The sequence below is a fragment of the Chanodichthys erythropterus genome, chromosome 5 (genome assembly GCF_024489055.1).
Source record: "Chanodichthys erythropterus isolate Z2021 chromosome 5, ASM2448905v1, whole genome shotgun sequence".
Taxonomy (NCBI): Eukaryota; Metazoa; Chordata; class Actinopteri; order Cypriniformes; family Xenocyprididae; genus Chanodichthys; species Chanodichthys erythropterus.
Window position 1 is genome coordinate 23,079,008 of NC_090225.1, and position 10,288 is coordinate 23,089,295.

Genomic DNA, 10,288 nt, shown 5'->3' on the forward strand with positions numbered 1-10,288 from the left:
CGCTTGGCAGTGATGGTGCTGGTATAGGCTTTATGTCTGAGAGAGAGCAGCTGTTTATGTGTGGATTCTTATGTAATATAAGGAAATAAGGAAAAAAGAGAGTGAAATGACCTCTTTAGAACTGATGGAAAATAAACACACCAATAATAGCTGCACTATAACAAAAATGAAGATAAAGCAGATAAAGTTACAACTGTTTAACAGTGGGAATGTACACAAGCCAGTAGCAGGCGAGTTCACCAAAACAATTATTTCTCTTATGCTCACCAAGGCTGCATTTAATCTATTATTAAAAGTACATTAAAACATTAAGTACAATTAAAAAATGCACAATAATTAACAATTAATTTTCAGCAGCCTTTACTCCAGTCTCTTTTTCTCTATTTCTTTCCATCAAAAAAAAAAAAAAAAAAAATCAAAAAAAATCTGACAGACTAAACCAATCCCAGTTTGGTGAAGAAATTCATATAACATGAAAAGGCATGGGGTTTCTTGCATCACTTCCTCTTTCGGCTTCCTGCATCCCACTTCTGCAGTTTAACAATTCCTTTGAAAAAAGGAGACACATGCTACTACATTTAACATATGAGGGAGGGAATAAGCCTTTGTAAATATGCCTCCCATAAACTCAAATCAGTTTTCACACCACTACCATGTCACTGTTTAACCTGTTGTTCAGGATAACGGGGGTAAAGGTGATTTTTGAACTACCTGTTTTTCAGTGAATATCCAGAACACTTCCTCTTTCAGCTTTAACAGCAAGCACAGAGGGAAGGATCTGAAAAACTAATCTTAACTTGTGCCTTAAAGGGACAGTTCACCCAAAAATGAAAATTTCATAAGTTACTCCCCCTCAAGCTGTTCCAAATGTTTTTGTTCTGCTGTACACAAAAGATATTTGGAGGAATGTTTGTAACTAAGCAGATCTCACCTCCCATTGACTGCATAGTATTTATTTTTTTCTTACTATGGTAGTCAATGGGGGGGCGAGATCTGCTTGGTTACAAACATTCCTCCAAATATCTTACTTTGGGTTCAGCAGAACAAAGAAATTTATACAGGTTTGGAACAACATGAGGGTGAGTGAGCGATGACAGAATTTTCATTCTTGGGTGAACTATCCTTTTAAAGCCCGTCCACACGGAGACACGTTTAGTAAAAATTTTGTATCGTATCGGTGTTTCGTCCATTTTGGGAAACTGCTATTTTTTGAAACCTGGTCCGAGAGTGGATAAATCTGAAAACGACACCCTTGCATTTTCGGGCGTACAGCCAATCGGTATATTTTGTGAAATGTCATCACAAGGTTTATGCACATACTCCAAGTCGTCTTCTTAGTTTTTAGTGCATCTATGTGGCAGAATTACAGCACCACATACTGGTCTGGCATGTAAAGGTGCTGGTCATATAATTAGAATATCTTGAAAAAGTTCATTTTTGTATTGTAAATTATTTTTAAAAATGAAACTTTCATATATTCTAGATTCCCTACATGTAAAGTAAAACATTTCAAAAGTTGTTTTTTTTTTTTTTTTTTTATTTGATGATAGAGTGTACAGCTCATGAAAGTCCAAAATCCAGTATCTCAAAATATTAGAATATTTACATTTGAGTTTCATAAAATGACCATCCAAAATTGGTCATTTTGGTCAATACCAAATTTCGGGTATCTCTTGTTCTTTGAAACCACATTAATGGGGAAGACTGCTGACTTGGCAATGGTCCAGGAGACAATCATTGACACCCTCCACAAAGAGAGTAAGTCACAGAAGGTTATTACTGAATGTGGTGGCTGTTTAGAGTGATGTATCAAATCATATTAAATGCAATCTTGACTAGAAGGAAGAAATTGGGTAGGCAAAGGTGCACAAGCAACAGGGATGACCACAAGCTTGAGAATACTGTCAAGTAAAGCCGATTCAGATACTTGGGAGAGCTTCACAATGAGTCGAATGAAGCCGGAGTCAGCACATCAAGAGTCACCACACTCAGACATCTTCAGGAAAAGGACTACCAAGCCACTTCTGAAACAGAAACAATGTCAGAAGCATCTTACCTGGGCTAAGGAGAAAAAGAACTGGACAGTGAACAGTGGTTGAAAGTCCTCTTTTCAGATAAAAGTAAATTTTGCATTTCATGTTGAAATCATGGTCCCAGAGTCTGAAGGAAGACTGGAGAGGGACAGAATCCAAGCTGCTTGAAGTCTAGTGTGAAGTTTCTGAAGTCAGTAATGATTTGGGGGGCCGTGACATCTGCTGGTGTTGGTCCATTGTGTTTTATCAAGTGCAAAGTCAATGCAGCCATCTTCCAGGAGATTTTGGAGCACTTTATGCTTCCATCTGCTGACAAGCTTTATGGAGATGCTGATTTCCTTTTCCAGCAGGACTTTAGCACCTGCCCACAGTGCAAAAACCACTTCTAAGTGGTTTGCTGACCATGATTACTATTGGCCAGCCAACATGCCTGACCTGAATCTATGGGATATTTTCAAGAGAAAGATGAGAAACAGTCGATCCAACAATATACAGATGATCTGAAGGCTCAATAGTGCCTCAGCAGTGCCACAGGCTGATCACTTCCATGCCACACTTCACTGACGCTGTAATTTGTGCTAGGAGCAAGTCATTTGTTGTAATGTGCTGCCGACCAAGTATTGAGTGCACAAATGAACATACTTTAAAGAACTTGATCCATTTTTTGACTGATCTTAGGAAATATTCTAATATTTTGAGATACTGGATTTTGGGCTTTCATGAGCTGTACTTTAGAAATGTTTTACTTTACATGTAGGGAATCTAGAATATATGAAAGTTTCATTTTTAAAAAGAATTTACAATAAAAAATAAAAACTTTTTCACAATATTCTAATTATATGACCAGCACCTGTATATTACATCATTTTGATCTGGTTTCATGTGTTTTTCTTGAGATGACGCCATGTTTATGGTTGAACAAGGGGGGGGGGGGGGGGGGTTAAAAAAAAAAAAAAAAAATGGATAGGGAAAGCTTTGTGTGGATGCGGCCTTAATTTGCTGTCTCTTAAGATTCAGAAAAAGCAAAACGCAAGACAAACCTCTTATACTGGCCAGGATGCAAAATCATTTTTTACCACACCTGCCAATGGGGAATCAAGAATTTTACAATTTAGTTTAAACTGCATTACTCTAGGTTTATTCCTACAAGATGACTGGAGTGTACACAACAGTGCACTTTATTATAATAGTGTGCATTTAACAGGAAAAACCACTTGTCATTTTAGATGCTTTATTCTTTAACAAAATAGAATCTCTGTGCAGTTGATGAGTAGATACAGAAGGACAACACCCTCTGAATACAGTATTTACAACAAGTTTTGTACAGATCAAGTTATGAACAAGACATTTCATATTTTCTACACGTTCAAACACCATGCTCCCCACACACAATATCCTACACACCCCCCACATGCATACAAACACCACCCACCCTTCTAGCCATGGAGGTAAATTAATCAGCTTCCTCTTCATCGCCATCTGCTGAGGTTTATAAAGGCATTGCATGTGCACATTTCTGTCATTGTCTCCTCACACAAAGTTCTCCATGTCTCAACTAAAGTCACATATGTACAGATTCCTTCAAGAAGGGCAGAATTCAATGCAATTTTAAAGATCTCCCTGCAGTGTTTTAAGTGTCATTTCAGTGATTGACAAACAATGAGTTCCCATGTCCATAATGAGCTTTGGAAATATTGTGCAGTATTAAAGCAGTATTTTTTTTTTTCTTCAGGAGTTCTGTAAAACACTGATCCTGCGGAGAAGCTGTTGTTGTTTGGCTTTCAGTTTTCTCTTCTCCTGAGCTTGACGTCGTTGGCACGCATGCAGCTTCAGCAAGTAGTCCGTCGCCTGGGTCAGAATTGCCACCTTCGAGGTTTTTGAGGATCCGGATAGACCTGGAATCTCCTCCCGGAGCGCCTGGAACCTTGAGCGAAGGTCATCTCTCCTCTTTCGCTCGAGGAAGTTACGACGTTGCTCGCTGAAGTCCTCAGAGTCCGATGTGGCAGGTGAAGAAAGCGGAGATGAGGGAGAGGACGAAGGCTCCAGACGTGGCCGTTTGCTCACAGGCTCGATCTCATCCAAGTCATCCTCAGGATCCGTGTCAGGGGAGGGAGCAGCGTAATTGTGCTGCTGCCGATGTAGAGACACGTGGAAGTGCTTGGGACATGGTCCAAATGGATCGGCACTCACTGTAATAGTTACCGGCGTTCGGCGGCTTGGAGGACGACCACGCTTCGGTCGGTTGTCCACAGTCACCACGTCAATCACATCATCCTCCTCATCGTCATCTGAGACAAAACATTCGGCACGTTTAGCTTAAGCACTTGGCATTTCAAATCAAAATGAGACATCTGTTCCAGCAAAACATTTTAATAAAAAAAAAAAAACTGGTCTGTTGTCAGACTTGATATTCGGAAGGTAAAATGAAAGGAATCATACAATTCAATTAATGCATCCACTGCATAACAGTTAAGCTAATCAATGTGTGATGGCTGTTTACACACTTCAACTCACTCATAAAACTCAATCTGTTGAATATTTCACAGTTCTTGACAAGAAAGTTGCATTTCAACTCTACAGCCACGCGTGTCAGTTGGTTTTTAATACCATACCAGCTTCTATAGCCATTTTATTGGCAAAAGGGAGTTTAAAAACAAAACTACAAAGATTGTTTAAGCCACCTTGTTATGAAGGAAAATACCCAAAACAGATTCTGATTATTGGGTAGTGCCATTACTGCCAACCTAAACTATTGGTTAAAGGAACACCCCACTTTTTTTGAAAATAGGCGGTGCGTAATATCATTGCGCCTGCTGCACTCATGGAACGGCAGCAAAGTTCCTTGATTATTACGCCAGAATAAGAGTATAGTTCCTAGCCATATCTGCCTAGAAAATCACAACTTTTCATTTTCCGTCGATCTTAGTACACGATGTAACTACAGAAGAGTCAAGTTTTAAATAGGAAAAATATTGAAACACTGGTCCTTTTTGAGCACGATGCTAACGGTCCAATCAGATTCAATGAACCATGCTAAGCTATGCTAAAAGTGGTACCGCCAGACCCAGAGATTGTCTGAATGGATTCGAAAACAGTAAAACTCAACCATTTAACTCTAGGGGAGTTGGAAAATTAGCCTATTTTCAAAAAAACTGGAGTGTTCCTTTAACAAATGGTTTGATAATTGAAAAAGATCAACTAAATTGGCAATTAACTAAAAATAAGTTGTAGCTGAAGTACTAAAATTGGAAAAAAAGCTAAATAGAAAATCTCACAAAATTACTGATTTAAAATAATAAAATGATATAACAGTATATTAACACAAGACATTGCATGACTTGACTGCAGTGACAATTGGCTTTAAAAAAAAAACTAAGTATTTCCTCTCACAGAAACATTTTTTAGTCACGGCTTTTAGTTGGTAAGTGGCTTGGTCACAGGCAAAGCTTGATGCCTTGGTTTCTTTTGGAACAATTTTCTTGGGAGGGGAAGAATTAAACTAATTAACTGCCAAATCTGGTCTGAATTGCAAGTTATTACAAATGACTTGGATAACATCCATCTTTATAGCACAGTAACAGCAGATGCATCACCTCATTGGCTCAGCATTATTCTGAAGTACATATCAGCTCATGCCAGTAATCACATGTGAAGTAATCACATGCAACATCTTACCGGATGAATCCGAGCGACACTCAGAACCAGAGGAGCCCGCAGCCACTTTCTTGTTATGCGGGACAGGGAGTTCCAGGACTGCGGCGGGGTTAACGCACTGTGCCACCTGGGTCCCAGTCACGGGCGTGCCCGATGCAGCACGAGCAGCTTTCTGTGCAGTCGAGGTCTGAATCTGAGCCGTCACCGGTGCTCGCTCATTATGAGCCACTTTTTCCAGCCGGTGACTCGTGGAAAACCCACTCCACATGCAGTCTTTGATAACGATAGAGCCCAAATTACCAAAAATGTCCAGAGGGTCGAACTTGTGCAGCCCCTCGTACTCCTCATCACATGTTAATACCTTCGGCGGCAACCACCCGAGCCGGTCCCCCGGTAGCGGCAGTAACCATTCCCCATCTAGCGTCCTTGAGGGTGACATGGGCGGGGTGGGAAGCAGCTCGAATTTCTTCCATATGTCCTCACTTGGTGCTGTAGACTTAAAGAAGTCCTCCCCCGTGTCCATCTCATCATAAAAGTAGTGCTCCATGTCCCAGCCGTACAGTGTGTGAGTATTGACCCCAGGCATTGCTGCAGAACTTCTATATTATCTGTGAACACAACGGGTCATTAGGTCAAATGATGACTGCCCACGTGGAGTTCAATTGCGACGCAATGCACATTACAAGCAAAACGCTCTCACTAATTGCATGCTCTTACTCAATTACATTGCTTAAACTCACATAATGAGGCTACTTTAATGCAAGTTTGTAATGCTTTTAAAAAATAAAAAAAGCACAATATTTGCATGCAAACACATTATCACTAAATGCATTGCTATATAATGTAAACGCGTTTATTTAATAAATGCACGCTCTAACAATTGCATCGATTAGATGCACCAACTATAAATGCTAAACATTTGATTTCTGTAGCACATGTATAACCGCAGGGGTTCGTATACTGAGCGCTCGTGCAGCCACAAAACAACCAAAGCAAAATATCAAAGTAGTTTAATAACACTAGCAGGATAATACCACTGATTGAAGTCACATAGAAACAATCAGTTGCGGTGTAAACGTGGTTCTACATTACTTCTATAAAGATTAGACCCACTAACAAGGGGTAAAGGGAGCACCCGTTCCGATTAAAGGATCCAGGAAATGTTCAACGGCTCACGGGTTAACACAAAAGTTAACCACGAGACGAACAAAATGTACTGTTAAAACAAATTACACAATTCTGATATAAAATGCACTTACCATGGGGTCGCAGACCTGCAAAGTCCAGGGAGAGTCTATGGGACGCACAGAACAGAACAAAGAAGCGCAGCGTCCGGTAGAACTCCGGTACACACGCGCTCACTAAACAATAGCGCGCGCAACACCAAACGCCTTTGTTTTACGACCGTTTAACCTGAACAACGAGAAAAGTTTTTTTTTCCTTGCAGAAATAAAGCGGGTGTCCTGTTACAACGGCAGCAACGATCGATCCGCGTGGTGCAGTGCAGCCGCACCCTCCCCCAGCCCACTGCCGGTAAAAGTGCTTTCGCGCCAGATCTGCGTCTTTGTGTGCGAGAGCGCAGCCTGGACCCACCCACCGATGTCGCGGGGCGGGGAGAGCGTGTGAACCGCGCTTATTGTGAATGTGAGGGCAATTCGCAGCACTAAAATAAGTAGCCTATTTGAATAAAAATAGAAGCGTCGACGTCACTACTCCGATCTAATCATGATTGAGCTGATGCGTCCTTTTAATTGTCTTCTGATGCATGACGCGCTAATCAATATGTCGCGTCTGAAAGCCAAGATGCAAACACTGGCGTTTCTGTTTTGTTAAAGCATCTGTTGATAAAATGCAACAGATTTTTTAAAATTAATATTTGTAGTGTGCTTTAATAAGATTATAAATGTATTTAACATCATCAGTGTTTTTTTTCCGTTTCAGACCGGAAAAACTACTACTAAGAACAGTAATTTGAAAGCAAAAAACTATGTATCTTTTTTTCATTAACAGAATTGAGGTGTCACTGATTCTTGTTGTCTTGGGGCAAAATAGGCTACAAAACCAAGTGGGACAAAATTATTATTAAGGAATATTTTGTATCAATCCATATACAATCCTTCCATCTCATTCTGCTCTCATATACCCCAAAAATGTTTTATTTTATTACAAATTGAATTTGCATTAGTCAGATAAAAATTATTTTGAAGATCACACCTGAAATAAATAGATTTTATTCTGGCTGTTGCTATAAACCAAACTTAAAATGAGGGGTATTACAAAAAAAAAAAGTTCCAAGCAATTTCTTTACAAGAGAGAGAAAATCAACTGAAACGGTTCATTTCAAAGTGGACATTTTAGTTTAATAAAAAATCGGCTCCACAAACCAACTGCATAGTTGTGCGACATGTTTTGTCCCATGCCTCAAGAATCCTGCATTGTGTATCATTTTAAGTTTGTTGATGAACCGTTAATGCATTTCTTTGTATTAAAGGTGCTACAGAGGATGTTTTGTTTAATACATTTTTGCAGTATTACTTGAAACTGTCTTTACTAACTGATAAAAGACTATTTATTAGGTGCACTGAAAGGAATAATATTAATATACATCATCTGTACACGAGGTGGGGCCTTAAAAACATCAGCCAATCGTTTATGCGATCATCGCGTAAACGATTGGCCCTCTGGCTTGTCAATCACTGCCGTGACGTTCCTTGTGAGAGACGAGCGCGGCTGCGCGCTCCAGTAACTTTCCACACTCCACAGGCGCCGCATGCAATGTTTTTGTCAGGAGACAGGAGTAACAACTGCAGATTATGAGTTACCTGCGGTGAGTCCGACATAATGAATCCACTAACACGACACAGCGAATGCCGGTGGTAAACACTCGTGCACGAGTTTTGGGAGGCGTTCCTTTGAAATGAGCTGTGAAGGAGGGGGGCTGTTCTTACGCATTTGCTCATTTAAAAAACTCACTAACGGTCTTTGATTTCTCAGTCGACGAAAAGATCCTCTGTAGCACCTTTAACCTATATGATTTCAGTCAAGATATCTAACTCTGCTACTTTTGTATGCTAATGTAAGCACCACAGTCTATGGTAAGCACATATTGTTCATGCGGATCCGAGTTATCCATGTTTTTTCCATTTCATGTGGATTCTGCACTCACATGAGAGGTTTGTGGTTTAGTATAGAGCAGTTAATGGTTGTGTTGACGTTAGAGTGCATCCATGGGTGCCTCCACCCAACACACTCCCCACTGGGGGCATGTGAACGTTAGTCGAGTAGAAGTGTGAACTAATGCTTGACCGTACGGGGCATCACACATCTACGCAAATGACCAGAGCAGATACAGTGGAGAAAGTTTAGGTCTAGCAGGTCACTGAAATTTCTATGAAACTGCTTTCACTAGCAACAAACATGTACAGATCATTCGTAAACTTGGAAGTAAAAGCAGTTTATGTGTTACAGGAAAAAAGTGTCAGTGGTAAAAATGAAATGTGTCTGGTATACGTAGTCACTATCATGACTTAGTGTAGTGTTACTGTTATCATGATAGTGTAGGAAAGACAAATAAAGTGTCCTGTACTAATATAGGAGACAATATTGCAATAGTTTTGTAACATCTGTGTGCAGCCAATTTGGGAACTGGGCGTATTACATTATCATCAAACCCCTACAAACACAGGAAAGGTGGAGAAATAAGAGTTCTGGAACAGTGATTGTTGTCAGTTCAGCATTTTCTTAAAAGTATGTTCAGATTATTTTAACTGAATATAAAAGTCTGGGACACACACATTTGAGCATTGTATGTTATATTAACTGCTCTGGACATCTGTTGTATAAGTCTGGTCAGTCAAAACACCCAGTCAAGTGGTCAAAAAGCTTATAATAGACAGTACTTACTACTTAAACAAAGAACCCCCCACACCTTTCAAGAAGCACATGTCTGTACTCAACTCAGACTGAATTTGGGCGCCCCCTACTGCATAAAGGATATATGACACTTCCTAACACATCATTGGCTCGCATGAAAGAAACAAAAGATTTTTTTTTCTGTTTCTTCCATCGCTCATTTAGAGAGAAATATCCTACCATTTTATTTCCTGCCAGGAGGGTTTGTATACAGACAATTTCATAATATTAAACCAGTACAATGAGATAAAATAGCACCTATTCCAAATATAAAAATAACAACAATAACAAAATCTAAAATATGTATTAGATTAAAAAAAAAAAATCTTATTATTTTAAATATATTTGAATATTGTCTTTATTTATTTTAAATCTGTGGCTATTTAAACTCTAAACCCTCTCTGAGGGCATCATCACAACCTACTAACACAAAAGAAGCCACCCAAAGGCATGACAGTAGTATCCAAATCCCCCACTCTGCTTCTCCTCAGTTCTGTCTTTCTCTCCTCTTCTCTCATTCCCTTGCTTCTCTACCCCACCATCCCCCTCTTAAATGGGGGCAAAAACTTGGAGGCCACTGTCTTTGTTAAGGCAACAGATTAGCCCCTAACAAAGGGTTAAGGGAGGGTTAGCGCTGCAGGCTAGCAGCCGCTCCATGTGCTGGGAGCTGGTATTGTTCTGCAGAGTCT

General features: G+C 39.9%; 1 protein-coding gene across 1 annotated transcript; it reads right to left on the minus strand.

Moving 5' to 3' along the window:
• Positions 1-3,258: 3,258 nt before the first annotated feature.
• mycla (MYCL proto-oncogene, bHLH transcription factor a) lies at positions 3,259-7,225 on the minus strand. The gene is made up of 3 exons (XM_067385388.1): positions 6,947-7,225; positions 5,709-6,295; positions 3,259-4,321 (listed from the first exon to the last, which is right to left on the minus strand). Exons 2-3 carry the CDS (start codon positions 6,271-6,273, stop codon positions 3,762-3,764), a joined length of 1,125 nt encoding a protein of 374 aa, XP_067241489.1. The 5' UTR covers positions 6,274-6,295; positions 6,947-7,225; the 3' UTR covers positions 3,259-3,761.
• Between the last annotated feature and the right edge of the window lie 3,063 nt (positions 7,226-10,288).